The sequence below is a fragment of the Ovis canadensis genome, chromosome 19, assembly GCF_042477335.2.
Source record: "Ovis canadensis isolate MfBH-ARS-UI-01 breed Bighorn chromosome 19, ARS-UI_OviCan_v2, whole genome shotgun sequence".
NCBI lineage: Eukaryota > Metazoa > Chordata > Mammalia > Artiodactyla > Bovidae > Ovis > Ovis canadensis.
The window spans coordinates 65,385,557-65,403,111 of NC_091263.1; the positions used below are offsets into that span (position 1 = coordinate 65,385,557).

At 45.5% G+C, this 17,555-nt stretch overlaps 2 protein-coding genes and 1 non-coding gene across 5 annotated transcripts in view; 2 read left to right on the top strand and 1 right to left on the bottom strand.

Moving 5' to 3' along the window:
* The window catches only part of RHOA (ras homolog family member A), a 50,657-nt gene extending 38,015 nt beyond the window's left edge, over nt 1-12,642 (top strand). The window contains exons 3-6 of one of the 3 annotated variants that reach the window (XM_069562374.1): nt 2,585-2,742; nt 6,929-7,049; nt 10,743-10,873; nt 11,377-12,642. In XM_069562374.1, coding sequence (XP_069418475.1) covers nt 2,587-2,742; nt 6,929-7,049; nt 10,743-10,873; nt 11,377-11,550 — 582 coding nt within the window. In that variant the 5' untranslated portion in view covers nt 2,585-2,586 and the 3' untranslated portion in view covers nt 11,551-12,642. Of the gene's footprint in view, nt 1-2,561; nt 2,743-6,928; nt 7,050-10,742; nt 10,874-11,376 lie in introns of all 3 variants that reach the window. The other 2 variants (XM_069562375.1, XM_069562376.1) reach the window with 2 other exon arrangements.
* A 95-nt stretch (nt 12,643-12,737) lies between these two features.
* GPX1 (glutathione peroxidase 1) lies at nt 12,738-14,826 on the top strand. Its single transcript, XM_069562373.1, has 2 exons — nt 12,738-14,007; nt 14,269-14,826. Exons 1-2 carry the CDS (start codon nt 13,747-13,749, stop codon nt 14,623-14,625), a joined length of 618 nt encoding a protein of 205 aa, XP_069418474.1. The 5' UTR covers nt 12,738-13,746; the 3' UTR covers nt 14,626-14,826.
* A 1,992-nt stretch (nt 14,827-16,818) lies between these two features.
* On the bottom strand, nt 16,819-16,920 carry LOC138424952 (U6 spliceosomal RNA). Its single transcript, XR_011251045.1, has one exon. It is a non-coding gene; the product is annotated as a U6 spliceosomal RNA (small nuclear RNA).
* Between the last annotated feature and the right edge of the window lie 635 nt (nt 16,921-17,555).

Sequence of the window (17,555 nt, forward strand, 5' to 3'; positions counted from 1 at the left end):
TATAATTCACCCATTAAAAGTTTACAATTCAGTTGTATATAGAATATTTGAGTTATGCAACCATCTGAGAATCATTTTGGAAAAAATTCATCACCCTATAAAAAGCCTCACTATTCTTTTGATAGTCATTCCCTATTCCTCCCTCCTCTAGCTCCCTTCCTCTGGAAGTCACACGTCTACTATCTCTGCATTTGCCCGTTCTGGACATTTCGTATAAATGGAATGACACAACATGTGTTTCTTTGTAACTAGCTTCTTTCACAAATTGTAATGTTTTCAGGGTTCATCCATGTGGTAGCATGCATTAGTATCCCCCCCACTTCATTGTTGAATAATATTCCATTGTGTAGATAAATCACATTTTGTCCATTCATCAGTTGTTAGATGTTTGGTTTGTTTCTACTTTTTGATGGTGATGAATAATGCTTCTGTGAACACTGATGTAAATTTTTTGTATGGACATGTTTTTATTTCTATTGGAGTTATGAGTAGAATTGCTGGGTCATAGATATAGTCAGATCCTTTGCCCAGTTTTAAATCAGATCGTCTGTCTAGTTATTATTGAGTTGTAGGAGTTCTTTACATATTGTGGGTCCACATCAACCTTGACTGCACGAGAGATCCCAAGTCAATCTAACCAACCTAAGTCAGACCACCAACCTAAGCTGCTTTTTTGTTATTCAGTTGTAGGAGTTGTTTATATATTCTGGATATGGGTCCCATATCATTTTCTCCTATTCTGTGGATTATCTTCTCATTTTCTTGATGCTATCTCTTGAACCACAAAAGCTTTGAAATTTTTTATGACATCCAATTTATCTTTCTTCTTTGTTTCTTGGTAATAGATATATTTGTGAATACACTGTTCACAATAGATTGTGAGAAATGTATTTTTTAACCAAAAGATGGAAGCAACCCAAGTGTCTGTCTGCAGATAGATGGATAAATAAGATGTGGTATATATCAGTACATACAGTGGAGTATTATTCAGTCTAAAAAGAAAGGAAATTCTGATACATGCTACAAAGAGAGGAAACCACTATAATGCTGAGTGCAGTAAACCAGTCACAAATACTGTATGATTCCACTCACATGAGGTAGTTAGAGCAGTAAGATTCATAGAGGTAGAAAGTGGAATGTTGGTTGCCAACAGTGGAAGTAGGGGAGATGGGGCGATAATTGTTTAATGAATATAGAATTTCAGTTTTAGAAGGTGAAAAAAGTTCTAGAAATGGATGATGGTGATAATTGTATAACAGTGTTGAATATATGTAATGCCACTAAAGTATTTGCTTACAAATTGTTTAAATGGCAAGTTTTCTGTGTATTTTACTGCATTTAAAAAAATATCTTGTAGTTTTAGCTCTTAATTTGGGTCTGTAATCCATAGTTAATTTTGTATGTGATGGGAGGTAGTGTTCTAACTTCCTTCTTTTGCATGTTATCTGTTCAGTTGTCTCAGCGCCATTTGTTGAAAAGGCTGTTTTTTCTCCATTGGATTGTCTTGGCATCCTCTTTGAAAATTTACTTGACCCTAAATGGGAGGGCTTATTTCTGGATTCTCAGATCCACTCTATTGATCTATGAAAGTGTTAGTCGCTCAGTCTTGTCTCTTTGGGATCCCATGGACTCTAGCCTGCCAGGCTCCTCCATCCATGGAATTCTTCAGGCAGGAATACTGGAGTGGGTAGTCATTCCCTCCGCCAGAGGATCTTCCGTCCCAGGGATCGAACCCCGGTCTCCTGCATTGCAGGTGCTCTTTACTGTCTGAGCCACCAGGGAATTGTTTATATCTTTGTAACAGTGAAGTACTGCCTTGATTACTGTACCTTTATAGTTTTGACATCAGGAAGTGTGAGTCCTTTAACTTTGCTCTTCATTTTCAAAATTGCTTTGGCTGTTCTGAGTCCATTGAATTTCCATGTGCATTTTCTGATCAGTTGTCAGTTTCTGCAAAGAAGCTGGCTGAGATTTTGATAGGGATTGAGTTGAGTCTGTAGATTGATTTGGAGGATATTGCCATTTAACAGGATTGCCCTTTAGTCCTTAAACATGAATGTCTTCCCATTTAAAGTGTTCAGAGTATGTTTCATGCTTTTTGTTATTTATTCATGTTTTATTCTTATTGATGCTGTTGTAAGTGAAATTGCTTTCTTAATTTCAGTTTCAGTTTGTTCATTACTAGGGTATAGAAATACAGTTGATTTTATATGTTAATCTTGTATCCTGTAATCTTGCTGAATTTGTTAGTTCTAATAGCTTTTTATAATTTTACTTCTTTTCCAGTCTGGATGTCTTTTATGTTGTCTTCTGCCTAATTGCCAGAAGCTCCTTAGAAGTGGCAAGAGTGGACTTTGTTTTGTTCCTGTTCTTAAGGGAAAACTTTCAATATTTTCACCATCAAGTATAATGTTAGTTATGGGGTTTTGGTATGACTTTTTGATGGAAAGGTGTTACTAGCATTTTATCTTATATTTTTAGTGTGCTAATAGAGGCTTGTGCCCTGTGGGCAGAAAGTATGTGCTATAGATTAAAGCTATCATGGATTCTTGTGCATTTAGACAACACTTTTGTCTTGTTTCAGCAATGGCTGCCATCCGGAAGAAACTGGTGATTGTTGGAGATGGAGCCTGTGGCAAGACTTGCTTGCTCATTGTCTTTAGCAAGGACCAGTTCCCAGAGGTGTATGTCCCTACGGTGTTTGAGAACTATGTGGCAGATATTGAAGTGGATGGAAAGCAGGTGAGTAGACTTTTCAGAATAACTGCTACTGTTTTTTATCTTAGGCTATTCATAGAGCCTTGAGAGAATTAGGTCTCTTTGTCTCTTTAGTACATAACAATAACAGAAAGTTAAAATGAGAAATCTGTTCTCTTCTCGCCTTTTCAGTTCAGTCGCTCAGTTGTGTCCGACTATTTGCGACCCTGTGGACTGCAGCACACCAGGCTTCCCTGTCCATCACCAACTCCCAGAGTTTACTCAAACTCATTTCCATTGAGTTGGTGATGCCATTCAACCATCTCATCCTCTCTCGTCCCTTTCTGCAGCCTTCAGTCCCTCCCAGAATCAGGGTCTTTTCAAATGAGTCAGTTCTTCACATCAGGTGGCCAAAGTATTGGAGTTTCAGCTTTAGCATCAGTCCTCCCAATGAATATTCAGGACTGATTTCCTTTAGGATGGACAGATTGGATCTCCTTGCAGTCCAAGGGACTCTGAAGAGTCTTCTCCAACATCACAGTTCAAAAGCATCAATTCTTTGGCTCTCAGCTTTCTTTATAGTCCAACTCTCAACATCCATACATGACTACTGGAAAAACCATAGCTTTGACTAGACAGACAGACCTTTGTTGGTTTTTAATATGCTGTCTAGGTTGGTCATAGCTTTTCTTCCAAGGAGCAAGTGTCTTTTAATTTCATGGCTGTCGTTGCCATCTGCAGTGATTTTGGAGCCCCCCAAAAGAAAGTCTCTTCGCTGTTTCCATTGCTTCCCCATCTGTTTGCCATGAAGTGATGGGACTGGATGCCATGATTTTAGTTTTCTGAGTGTTGAGCTTTAAGGCAGTTTTTTCACTCTCCTCTTTCACTTTCATGATGAGGCTCATTAGTTCTTCACTTTCTGCCGTGAGGTGGTATCATCTGCATATCTGAGGTTATTGATATTTTCCCTGGCAATCTTGATTCCAGCTTGTTCTTCTTCCAGCCCAGCGTTTCTCATGATGTACTCTGCATATAAGTTAAATAAGCAGGGTGACAATATACAGCCTTGACGTACTCCTTTCCCTTTTTGGAACCAGTCTGTTGTTCCAGGTCCAGTTCTAACTGTTGCTTCCTGACTTGCATACAGATTTCTCAGCAGGCAGGTCGGGTGGTCTGGTATTCCCATCTCTTTAAAATTTTTCCAGTTTTTTTTGATCCATACAGTCAAAGGCTTTGGCATAGTCAATAAAGCAGAAGTTGATATTTTCCTGGAACTCTCTTGCTTAGTTCAATTTTATTCGTTTTAAATTATCATCTAGATTATGTCCACATTCATGCGTATTTCACATGGGGAAGCCTTAGAATATTTGTTCTTTCCAGCTTTATTTATATTTGAAATTTAGTTTATTGCCGAATGGTTAGTACTAAAATGAACCTTTGTATGGATGGGCTTTTTTTTTCTGTCATAGTATTTCATTAAGTGCTGAAGTTTGAGATTACTAGGTCATTGTGTTCTTATTGATTATGCTTCTCAAAGGGTTGTACGGCTCTGTACCACCAACAGTGTGACATTTAAACAACATGCTCACATTTAGGTTTGGGTTTTTTTTTTTTTTAAGGTCTTTTGATTTTAACATAAACAGGCTGCTGCATTTGCTTCAGTTATTTGTCACTGGCAGTGTCTGCCCTGAAAGCCCACCAGCAAGACTGGAGCAAAACTGCTAAATTTAGAATTGTCTCTCTCTCTCTCCTCCCTTTTGTTGTCAAAATAATATCCAGATTCCTGTCCATCTTTTGAAGAGAAATGAAATTCTCATTGCAAATGGGTTAGCTGAAAAGAAAAGTAGAACAACGGGCTGTTTTCCAACACACTCAGTCCTCTTAGGCATTCAGTCACATGTCTCACGGTGCTAGCACCTAATTTATTGGCTTCCACAATTCTGTCTCCTTTCTTCTTTCTCCTGTTCTTGCTTTCCTGCTGTCCCTTTCTGTCCCAGTACTACCTAACCTCATTTTGTGGGACTGTGTGTGGAAAGCACATTAGGCCAGCTGCTTCGAATTCTAGGGTTCATCATTACAGGGTGCCTTGATACTTCTATGACCGTGAGTAAGCTGTCTAATCTTGGAGCCACTTTGATTTGTAAAGTGGTTTAAGCCATTTGACCGTTGACAGAAGGGTCTGTGAAGTGACTGAAGGCATTTGGAAGCACCAAGGCACTTGACAAATTGGACTGAACAAGAACATACTCAACACTCCCTATTATAGCGTACCCAGTAGCCATGTCGGCCACAGTGGATGCTCTCAGACCATTAGGGACCCCATGGCACCCTTCTGGTCACGAATGGATGAAGAAAACCACAATGAATTCGTGCCGAAGAGAACTTTGTCTGGGTCCTATACCCTGCAGGTAGCCCATCAGTGTTGGCAATTCAACTTTCAGTCAGTATCTGAGTGGATGCTTGGGTACAGGTTTCTGTCGGCTTCATAGGAAGATTGGTTTTATGTAGAGACAGGGCGGGCCTGCTGTCACATACCAGACCTCTCACCCAATTTAGATACACACACACACACACACACACACACCCACACACCCACACACACACCCACCCACCCACCCACCCAGTGGCTTGAAGGAAACAAACAGGTTTAGGTTGGTGTTTTCACAGCACATTCTCAAAAGGCGTACTGAATGTATATTCTGGGTTTATCTTGTTATTTAGAGAATGACAGCTGTTGGTTGCTGTGTGTCTGCAGTCATCAGTTGGGAAAGTCCTTTGCATCTGTGGCAGTACATGTTTGAGGGGTACTATTGGCTCTTCTGTCCTCTTGGAAGCATCATCTTTGCCTTGGGGTCTTGGAATGACCAGGATCTTCTTACCCTTAAGAAATATAGGGATTTTGATTTAAAAACCTTGAGGAATGATCAGTGAATATCTTTCTTCCTCTGCCTGACCCTGGCAAAATGAAAGCCCTTGAACCAGGGAGAGGAACCCTGAAAAAAGGGTACTTGATCTGGAAGAGGGTATCACATCCTAGCTACCTACCTCAGAGCAAGTCAGTACCCCAGAGTGAGAGAGGGCGCCTCGTGCGAAAGTTCTCATAAGAGTATGCACCCACAGAGCCCAGGGAACCATCCAGGATTCTAGGTGGTTATGGGCCAGGGAATAGGTGTGCCCAAAATGGAAAGGCCCTGACGTGAGACAGGCCTGGCACCCTGGAATCATTTATCAGGAGACAGTTAGCTCTTCTGTCTGACTGAATGCTCATGAGGTGTGGGGGTGCCAGGGGAGTGGGATTTGTGAGAGAATAAGCATCCTGAGGTCACCCCAGTTGTGAGAGTTGGGCATCAGTGTGTTAACGGGTTCCTGTACCAAGCTGATGGTAATGTGCGTGACAGAGGCACAGTGGGACTTGTGGAAGTTATGAGTGACACATCCTGGGGCAGAGGTTGAAGTGGAAGAAATAATTAGCCATCAGCTTTAAGGTAGGAATAATATTTAGATACTGAAATATGAAACACTCTGAAGGTGTTAGGAGGAGAAGGCTACTTGAGGCATTGGAGGGAGAACTCTTTGGGCCACAAGAGCTAAAAACCACTGTGACTGTAAGAAGTGACTGGGCTGAGTACAGTGCCTGACAGGCATGGGGGTGGTGGAGTCCTGTCCAAGGCCAGGTATCTGCCCTCCTCCCACTGGAAGGTGAACAGGTTCCCGAGGTGAAAGGAATAGCCCCTGCCTATGTGATGCTTTCATTGAGACATTTTTTTGAGCAGTAAAAGCAGAGCCATAGTCCTTTCCTGTCAGCTCAGACCTTGCCCAACACCCAGGATGGTGTCTTTTCTTATCCATCAATTCAAATACAGTCTTGTTTCCTCATTGGAGCAAAGTGATGAGACAAGGTAAGGAAATGGTTGAGTGAGACTGTATTAAGGAAAGTTACTTGTTCTGGTTTGTCCCTGTCTTGCCTTGTATACCTGGTGGGATGTTGTCTATGGTTCATTCACTTTCTTTCCTCTGTAGAATGTTATTTATATACTTATAAGTACTTATAAGCTACAAAATTAGTTTTGACTTGACACTAATAAAACTGACCATTTTTGTATTTTACTATGTGGACAGTCTATCATTTGAAGGTACAGTGGTTTCACTTCTTCTGAAAGTAAGTAGTGGGATTAACCTGCACTCTTTTTTTTTTTAACCTGCACTCTTATGTTCCTTTTTCCTGTCATAGGTAGAGTTGGCTTTGTGGGACACAGCTGGGCAGGAAGATTATGATCGCTTGAGGCCTCTCTCCTACCCGGATACCGACGTTATACTGATGTGTTTCTCCATTGACAGCCCTGATAGTTTAGGTGAGTGGCCCTGCAGCCTGATGTTTCTCACTGCCTGTGTGGTGGTCAGTTTTTGGTTTCTCAGGTCCTTTCTGGACATCAGGTGGCTGAAAAGCATACATGACTTTCAGAGAAGGAGATCATAGGTGGCCAGAGTCCTAGAGTCTCAGGACTGTAGACCCTGAGCCCTGAATCCCTTTTCAGCTTTGGTCTCCCTTGACTGCCATGTTCATCTTGTAAAGTAGGTGAGTTCCAAATAGAAAGCTATTTTTTGCCCTCCTTTCTTTTTTTTAAAGGGGACAGGGGTGGGGGCTGGGCATGCAGCATGCTCTGACCAGGGCATTGAACCTGTGCCCTTAGCAGTGAAAGCACGGAGTCCTAACCACTGGATCTCCAGGGCATTCCCCAAAGCTATTTTCTGGACTGAAATTTGCGGAAGGCTTTTTTTTGGGTGTCCACATCTTTTTTCAGTACTTAATATTGAGCCTGCTGCCTCCCAACATCTAGGCTGATGATTTGCTGATTCCTAGTGGTGTTTTTAAAGCCCTGTGTTAGCCCTTTTATAAAGCCCCTTAGCTAGTGGAGAGAGACTTAAACCTGGCCATTACACTAGCTCAGTTGGTCACATGTTACAGAAGCTGCTTTCCTTCAAAGAAAAAAAGAAATGTGTGAATGATGCTGATCTCTTATTCTGCAAAACAGAGCACTGGGGCCTGAAACAAAACTTGCTTTTGGTTTGTACTCAACATGATAAAACGTATTGCTTGGTGCTGTGGTGCTCTGTTTTAACAGGGCAGTGGGTGGGGCAAAGATACTGTCATTATTAATGCAAATGACAATTGAGGGCTGGCTGGTGGCCTGGGCTGTTCCGGAGGGGTTGGGGTTGGAGTGACCCTTTGTGTGTGCTCCTTGTACTCACGTAAATGACAGTGTTTGCTTAGTGTCATGCAGCCCAAGGAACCAAGTTGAGATGGAGATGTTCCAGGACTGAGACTGTGGGTACTGCCTGCAGTCGTCTCACCTTGGTTCAACAGTTGTGTTTTAGTTTGTTTTCAAATTAATCTGGCTTCCTTTGGTGGGACTCTCGGAAGACCCTTGAGGCTGAACTTTAGAGAGAAAATGGACACCTTCCATTCAAACACACACATGATGAACTTTGCCTAAATCCTGTAAGAATGAGGACTGTGCACCCTTTGCCGCCTCATCGAGGGTGTAATCCTTTAGGGAAAAGAATACCTTCAGAGCAAAATATTACTCTTATTCTGTCTTTTTTTTTTTTGAACACTGTATCTCCTGGTCTCAAGGAGATCTTTGGCTTTTTACTATGTCTGTTTACTATGACTTGTTTTTGTTATCCCCTCACCCAGAGGGCAGGTTATAGGCAGGAAGCAGAGGTAGAAAACAGATAGAGCTCCCTCTCTGGAGTACAGATACACCTGGGGGTGGGGTGGGGCTGATGCTGTGCCTTCACTGGTGGTCTTGGCAGGAGTATCATAGGTAGGTAGGACCCCTTTGCTGACCTGAATTACCTTAGTTTTGCCAAGGGCCTTTTAAAAGTTCTCTTATTTTGGCTAGGGAGTAGCAGAGAATTGCACTGGTAGTTTGCCCCAGTAAAATGTGTCTTGGGAACTCAAAAGTTTATATCAAGAAAATGAAAAGCTAATGTCAACCAAACGTTGCAGTTTGCTTTTTATGTATGGTTGGATATTAGACCATGGCCCAGAGTCTGGGTGTAGAATAACAAGTTTGATCAGCAATCAGAATGTTGGTGTGCAGGTTTCAGCCCTGTTGTTGGCTGATCCTGTGTAAAAAGCCAAATAGTAAATAGTTTAGGCTTGTCAGCTGTGTGTTCTCTGCTACATTTCCTGAATTTGCCATAACTACTCAGCTATACTGTTGTAGCACAAAAGCAGTAATAAAAAATATATCCATGAATGAGCTTGGCTCTGTTCCAGTAAAACTTGACTTATAAAAGTAGACTCTGGATCTAGGTAAGAATTCCTTTTCTCTAGCTTAATGGAATTCACGAGGACATCCAAAGCACTCCATTGTAAATCTATGTAAAATGATGTGTCCTGATATGATCAGATTACTTTGAGGGTAGGAGCAATTATAGGCGATTGCCATCACTAAATTAAAAGGTAAAAAAATTAAATTTTAAAATTATTCATGAAAAGTGAACATAAGAGAGGCAATTCATTTTATTTTACATGTCCTGGATTCTGGAAGTGGGGAGACTACTAGAGTAATAATTTTGTATGTTTAGCAAATAATTATTGAGCACCTACTTATAGAAACTATATTCTAGATGGAGACTTCTAGAAGAGCCAAAACCTAAATCTGATAGCAGGAAAGATGACAAATAACATTCATGGTGGTGGAAATGGATAGGCTGTGGTAGTATGGAGTGTTAGAAGATGACCACATGCTGCTGGTCAGGAGCCTCACTGAAAAGGAGACCTCTGAGCAGAGGTGAGGGAGGCCAACAGAAGACTCGCAGGCGGAAGGAAGGAGTCCAGTGTGCTGTACAGAGAGCGAGGGTTGCAGAGCCATGTGGTTAATGATGTGGACCTCTCCTTTGGTCATGAGAGATGGGAACTCTCGGATGGTTTGAACACAGGAGAGGTGTGTGATCTCACCTACTCTTTAAAGTGATCACTGTTGCTGCTTCACTGAAAACTGACCACAGGGTGCAGAGCCAAGAGCAAGATTGAGTGCCGAGGCTGTTGGGCTTCAGTGTCAGGTATGCTGGCCCTTGTGTCTTTATTGCTCTGCAGTTCTTAAGGACCCCTTTGTTCTAGAATAAGGCTTTGAGTTTTAAGTTGTAACATTAGTGATTGACTGAAGCTGCTATAGCAAAGGAGGAAAGTATCTGTCTTGTGGGCTGAGGAGTGGAGCATTGAATTGAGTTTTCTGACCTTACTCATATAATTTCTCTACCTTCTAGCCAGAAGGCAGGGCATCTTTCCATATTGTAACTCCTGCCTTTTCGTCTTGAAGTCAGAGAGTGAACAGTTTACGCCTAAAACATAGTCTCAAATTATGTTTAGTACCATTTAAATGATCATACGAAGTATGCTGTACACATTGAATCAGAATAACCTTATGTGAGGTCTTAGAGTTTTCTCCATTTTATAACGTCATCCCTGACTCTGAGATGCTCAAGGTGGTGGGTGTGGGAGGTTGAATCCAGGCCACCTTATCTAAATTACTTCGGCAAGAAGCTGCAACTGGTTATGATTCATTTTCAGAAGCCACTGAAGCCCTTTGAAATTCCAGTAACCCAAGGGTAGGTCATCCTGAAGGCCCATGGAGTAAGGTGTAGAGAAAGTGTGTGAACCTTGGGCTAGCTGTAGGTGCAGAATGGGGACTCCTTCTGTAAGCTGTGGTCAGAATCATCCAACAGTGACGTGGATGGCCGGTGGGGCAGGGGGCACCGTTGTGGAGCCACCCCATGTTCTGAATCCTTTGCTCCTCTGTAGCCTTCACCTGGCACCACCTCCAGAGGAGATGAGCTCCTTGGTATGACTGAGAAAAGCTGGTGATTCTGTGCTTAAGAGAAAGAGGGTTAGCTTTTGCCTTTTTCATGGTTTCGAAACTAGTGAAATTCCATTATATGTCCAACATGTCTTCACAATTTAACTGGGGCTTCTGGAGATTCTTCAAGATAGAATTATATATATCCCCAAATTATGTGCATTTTGCTGCTTTCAGAAAACATCCCAGAAAAATGGACTCCGGAAGTCAAGCATTTCTGTCCCAACGTGCCCATCATCCTGGTTGGGAACAAGAAGGATCTTCGAAACGACGAGCACACAAGGCGGGAGCTGGCCAAGATGAAGCAGGTGGGTCTGGGGTGGGGCTCTGTCTTCTGTAGCACTGGGGACCCAGGACCCATGATAGGAGATTGAGGGAACGAGGCAGAAATCCGCATAGGCCAGGCTGTTTCAGAGAGAGTCCCAGAAGCCTTTCTCTGTCCCTCATGGACTGGGGCCTGCACAGAGGGTCCCTAAGGCTCCCTAATCCTGTAAGATGGGACCTCTCTTGTGCAGATTGCCTCCCTGAGAAGGGATCACAGCAGTAGTCAGTGTGTCAGATGCAGGAGCTTTATCAGGCTCTGAATCTCCCTGTCCAGTTATTACCTTCGTATACATGAAGCTAGAGATAAATTGGTGGCAACTGAAGGATCAGGCAACCTGGGAGTCCAAACAGAGAGCCCCTAATAGCCTTTTTAAAGTGATGGGGGTGACATCTTGGCTTCTGAAGTCTTTTAGCAGAGTTTAAATACTCTATACCTATTTACTATATGTAACACTGTTAACTAAAAGCACTCTCTTCTCTTTGCTAGGAGCCAGTAAAACCCGAAGAAGGCAGAGATATGGCAAACAGGATTGGTGCTTTTGGGTACATGGAGTGTTCAGCAAAGACCAAAGATGGAGTGAGGGAGGTTTTTGAAATGGCCACGAGAGCTGCTCTGCAAGCCAGACGTGGGAAGAAAAAATCTGGGTGCCTTGTCTTGTGAAACCCCTGCTGCAAGCACAGCCCTCATGCGGTTAATTTTGAAGTGCTGTTTATTAATCTTAGTGTATGATTACTGGCCTTTTTCATTTATCTATAATTTACCTAAGATTACAAATCAGAAGTCATCTTGCTACCAGTATTTAGAAGCCAACCATGATTATTAATGATGTCCAACCCACCTGACCCACCAGGGTCCTTCTGACACTGCTCTTAACAGCCCTCCTCTGCACTCCCACCTGACACACCAGGCGCTAATTCAAGGAATTTCTTAACTTCTTGCTTCTTTCTAGAAAGAGAAACTGTTGGTAACTTTTGTGAATTAAGCTGTAACTACTTTATAACTAACATGTCCTGTCTGTCATCTATCAGCTGCAAGGTACTCTGGTGAGTCACCACTTCAGAGCTTTACTCCTTTTAACAGATTTCATTGGCATAGCTCTGAGTGGCTATCCAGTTTTTTGAAAATGTGCTCAGCCAGAAAGGCCCAAGTCCACGCAGCTGTGGTAAAGTTACAGTTCTGTGGTTTCATGTTAGTTACCTTATAGTTACTGTGTAATTAGTGCCGCTTAATGTATGTTACCAAAAATAAATATATCTACCCCAGACTAGATGTAGTATTTTTTGTATAATTGGATTTCCTAATACTGATATTTGTCATCTTCACAGAAAGTGTATTGGTTTTTTTTTTTTTTAAAGAAAGTGTATTTGAAAATAAAGTCAGATGGAAAATTCATTTTTTAAATTCCCGTTTTGTCAGTTTCTCGGATAAAAGTTGGCCATGTCCCCCCATTTCGGCCCCACAAGTTCCAGTACCCCCTTCCCCCAGAGCTGGGCTAAGTAAGTAGAAATTCAGTCTTCTGCCTGAGGCACTTAGACACTCAGGAGGTGGCATAACCTGTCTCACCTGGACTGCAGGGTCTGGCTCTATAGTTCACAGTGCTCTTTCTTCTCACTGTATCCAGGTTCCCTCCCAGAGGAGCCACCAGTTCTCTTGGGCGGCGCTCAGTTTCTCTCTCCTCTCCAGCTGACTAAACTTTTTTTCTGTACCAGTTAATTTTTCCAACTACTAATAGAATAAAGGCAGTTTTCTAAACTTCCTGTATCCTGGTGTTTGTGTTGCTCTCTCCAGGGTTGGGAATGGGAGGATGAATTCTGTCTAGTTCACCTTTCCTTCAGGGGCAAAGTACCAGCTTGTCTATCCACTCCCCAAAACTAGCACTAACCTGACTTCAGCCAAGGAGGTGGAAATGAGTATTTTGTCACGTTCAAGTTTAGAGTGGGGTGGAGTAGGGATTACAGCCTGCTGAGGAGTAGGGATTCCAAGCAGTCATTCTTCCAGACAAATCTCAGGAGTGTGACATTTTCCTCTTCTTACTGCCTGTCCATTCTCAGTGTCTTTTACTGGCAAGCCTGAGCTCCAGATGAAGTTGAGTAGGTATGATGGGCTGAAATCCACTTGAGTCTCCTTGGCCCTGCATGCTTTTGGGCTCCCCTCCAGGAGTCTGGAACAGGGCCTGAACAGTGACCCCAGAAACCCTGTGTAAAGGCAGTGCTGCGCTGGAGGTGCCAAAGTAGGCTAGAAACCGGAGGTTAGGATGAGAGCACAGTCTAGGGCAGCGCCAGAATGCAAGGATATGAGAAAGCTGGCTTTTACAGTCCATCCCTGACTGCCTGCCCCCTTCTCCGCAGCACTGCCCACCCGCCTCCAATTTAACCTCAGAAGCTCCCGGACTGCGTTGGCAGCTGCCGCCAACTGCAGTGATACGGCACAGGCGGGGTGGGCTGTGCAGCCACAGACGGCACACGCTCCTGTTGCTGGTCACCCTCCCGGGACCAGGTCCAATCCCTGAAGAACCACTGAGAAAGGATCCGGAACCCGTCTGGGCCCTGGGCGGGAATCATTCGGGCAACTACCGCAGTGCCGCCGCTGCACTCCCTGGGCCGGACCAAAAGCGCCCGCGCCTCCTCACGGTCTGGGCGGTGTCCGCATCCGGCCCGGCCGCACCCTCCCGCCCCGTGGGCCCGCAGCTGGGGGCCGGAGGCCGGATGAGGCGGGACCCAGAGGGAGGAGCCGCGGCCGGAAAAGTGCCTGCACCACGTGACCCCCGGTCGCCCGCCTTTTAAAAGCCGGCGCTTTCCGTTCCCCTCCTTGTTCTTCAAGTCCCCAGCTCACTGCTCTCGACTTGGATCTCATACCATGTGCGCCGCTCAGCGCTCGGCGGCCGCCTTGGCGGCGGCGGCCCCGCGCACGGTGTACGCCTTCTCCGCGCGTCCTCTGGCCGGCGGGGAGCCCTTCCACCTGGCCTCCCTGCGGGGCAAGGTGCTGCTCATTGAGAACGTAGCATCGCTCTGAGGCACCACGGTGCGGGACTACACCCAGATGAATGACCTGCAGCGGCGCCTCGGACCCCGGGGCCTGGTCGTACTCGGCTTCCCGTGCAACCAGTTTGGGCATCAGGTGCGCCTAACCGGGCGGAGCGGGGGTGGGCGTGCTACCCGGGTTAGGAGCGCCCGCTGGTGCTCTGCCGGGCCCCAGGGCACGGAGAGGCGGGCCTTCAGCTCGCAGCCCTCCGACGCTTTTCCCGGCTGAGGTTCAAATCCACCCTGGAGTTACGCAAGAAAGGTCACAGTCGGGTGACTCATGGAAAACTCCAGGTTTGCGGTTAGGCTTCCCTTCCTCCTCGCATCCCTGGTTCCCAGCTGCTCTCCCTTCTCGCAGGAAAACGCCAAGAACGAGGAGATCCTGAATTGCCTGAAGTACGTCCGACCAGGCGGTGGGTTCGAGCCCAATTTCATGCTCTTCGAAAAGTGCGAGGTGAATGGCGAGAAGGCGCATCCGCTCTTCGCCTTCCTTCGGGAGACTCTGCCCACGCCAAGTGACGACGCCACTGCTCTCATGACCGACCCTAAGTTCATCACGTGGTCCCCGGTGTGCCGCAACGACGTCTCCTGGAACTTCGAGAAGTTCCTGGTGGGCCCAGACGGTGTGCCCGTGCGCAGGTACAGCCGCCGCTTTCTGACCATCGACATCGAGCCTGACATTGAAACCCTGCTGTCCCAGGGGGCCTCTGCCTAGGGTGCCCCTCTCACCCTTGCTGCTTGGCGGTCAGCACTGCTCTCCGGGGATTTTGCCCATGAAGGTGTTCCCTCTAAACCTACGTGGAGGAATGCCTGATGTCCAGGAAAATCCCGAGGTGGGTGCTGGTCCTGTCCATCCCAGCCTCCCCTTTCCCAGACCACAGCTCCTCATGAATAAAAGTGCCAGAAGTGAGTAGAACTGTGTGTGTCCTGTGTCATTGTCAGCGGGGGACACCTTTCATCCTAATCTCCTTGTCGTAGGGCTGGGAGCTTAAGCCCCAATTTCTTGGCTGGCCTTACCTAGCCAAACATGAATATTCCAACACTTTGTCTGCAGTGGAATCCACTCTTTCCTTTGTGGGAATCCAGGCTCCTCTCCCAGCATTTCTTCTTCTGCCAGGACATGCAGCAGGGCCATCCTGAGGCCTTGTTACAAAAGAAAGTCTTTATTTAAAAAAGAGGAAGATGAGTCAAGGGCTGAAACCGCCTAACCCCCTCCCAGTAGTTATGCTTCTCCTTTCTGAATATGACCTTCACAAATAACACCCTGGGCTCCCATTCACATTTGTTTAGTTTGTGGCCTTGTAACTGCAGAGCCAGCCCAAACTGGCCCTCCTCTGTTGATACCAAGATAGTGAGTTGTTCTTCAGAGACAACAGAACGAAACCACAAATGCAGCCCAGAGCATGTGCAGAGGAGAAAAATTTTAACCTCTAGTCATGCCTGGAATCAAGTTTCTCCACCTCCACCCCTCCTCCCTGACATAGAATCAAAAGAACCTGGACATAACCATAACCTGAACACTGGAACACTTTGAAAAGTGAAAGGTCCATTGTCCAGGAAGGTCCATTGACCTTAAATGGCCAAGTTCTAATGCCCTCCAATCAAAACCTGCCACACTAGTGCTTCCGCACACTAACCCATCCTCCCCTAACTCAGTAAAGTTTGATCAAACTCCAGATTCAATTCAGTTCAGTCGTGTCCAACTCTTTGCGACCCCATGGACTGCAGCATTGCCAGGACTCCTTGTCCATCACCAACTGCCAGAGTTTACTCAAACTCATCCATCGAGTTGGTCATGCCATCCAACCATCTCATCCTCTGTCGTCCCCTCCTCTTCCACCTTCAATCTTTCCCAGCATCAGGGTCTTTTCCAATGAGTCAGTTCTTTGCATCAGGTGGCCAGAGTATTGGAGTTTCAGCCTCAGCATCAGTCCTTCCAGTGAATATTCAGGACTGATTTCCTTTAGGATGGATTGGTTGGATCTCCTTGCAGTCCAAGTGACTCAAGAGTCTTCTCTAATACAGTTTAAAAGCATCAATTCTGCACCCAGCTTTATAATCCAACTCTCATATCCATACATGACTACTGGAAAAACCATAGCTTTGACTAGATGGACCTTTGTTGACAAGGTAATATCTCTGCTTTTTAATATGCTGTCTAGGTTGGTCATAACTTTTCATGGCTGCAGTCATCATTTGCAGTGATTTTGGATTAGGGAGAGAGATTTGACAGTCTTGCCTCCTGAGTCCTTGCCCATTGACCTCCCAGTTAAGGTCACCTCCCAGTAAAACTCTTCTGGGTGCCAGAGACTTCCCTAGTGTTTCAGTGGCTAAGACTCCAAGCTCCCAACTTGGGAGCCAGTGTTGGATCTCTGGTCAGGGAACTAGAACCCAGGTGCTAGTAAGGATCCCATGTGCCACAACCAAGATCCAGTGCAGACACATAAAAGAAGTAGGTTAGGTGCCGCAGTATTGGCTTCTATGCCCATCAGGCAGCGAGTCCTGTTTTTGGTAACAGCTTCTCCAGGTGTTAGGACCGTAAAAGTCTACACAGTTGGCAGCTCACGCGATATAACTTTCCTCAGAACACTGCTAGATCTCTGCATAGGTCTACCCAGTGCTTCCGTCTGCTCTGAAGCTGTGCTTACTGGTTGCTGCCGCTCAGGTAGTCAGAGTACACGGTTGCTCTGACCCTGCCCAGCAGTTGCAATTTCAAGGCCAGGCTCAGGGCCGGGCATATCTTGGAGGCCAGCTGCCATTTCCCAGGTGTGGCTCAGTTTCAGCCCCTACATCTGTGGTCCCTGCTGTCAGTAATCTCTTGAGACAGATCTGCAGCCACTTCCTATCACTGTACAAGGGACTCTGCAGGGCTGTACACAGTGAAGCTGCTTCTTCAATTTTTTTTTTTTTTAATACAGACCGCTTCTCGAATTTGTATGTCATCCTTGCGCAAGGTCATGCTAATCTTTTATCATTGCAACTGGAGTATATGTGCTTCCAAAGTGAGCACTGCAATGAAGCTTCTGTTTGGATAGACAAGCACTCAAATACTTTGCTATCAGTCCAGAATGTGGTTCAGAGACTCTGGGGTCCCAGTGTTCATGGTCACATCGGTGACTCAAGTCCCTGCTGTGTTGGAATCAACTCTGAAGAACTCTTCCAACCCTAAGCAGAAAGCTTTGCTGCTGTTTCCCCACCCCCCCCCCCCCCCCCCCCCCCCCCCCCCGTCTGCCCTTAGCTCATTAAGGGCAGTAACTGTTCTGGCTCCCTCTCCCTCCATCATCAACAGGCCTACCACCTCCCTCTGGCTTCAGGGCCTCTCTAACTCAGCTTTTTTTTTCCACTTTTTGTCTGCTCCACACAGCGTGTGGGATCTTAGTTGCCCAACCTGGGATGGAACCTGCGTTCCATTGGAAACACAGAGTCTTCACCACTAAATTGCCAGGGAAATCCCCTCCACCTCAGATTCTGAGTCCCCTCTGAGGTGACCAAAGGCCGAGTTCTGTTGCCCATTTAGACCCCACCCTATCTGTGCCCCTCTTAGAACCAAGACTCGATGACATCTGTGAGTGACTTGTCTCACCCCAGAGGGTGAGAGTCTGGGTGCCCAGTGACTCATCCTTCATCACCCACTTTTTTCTTCTT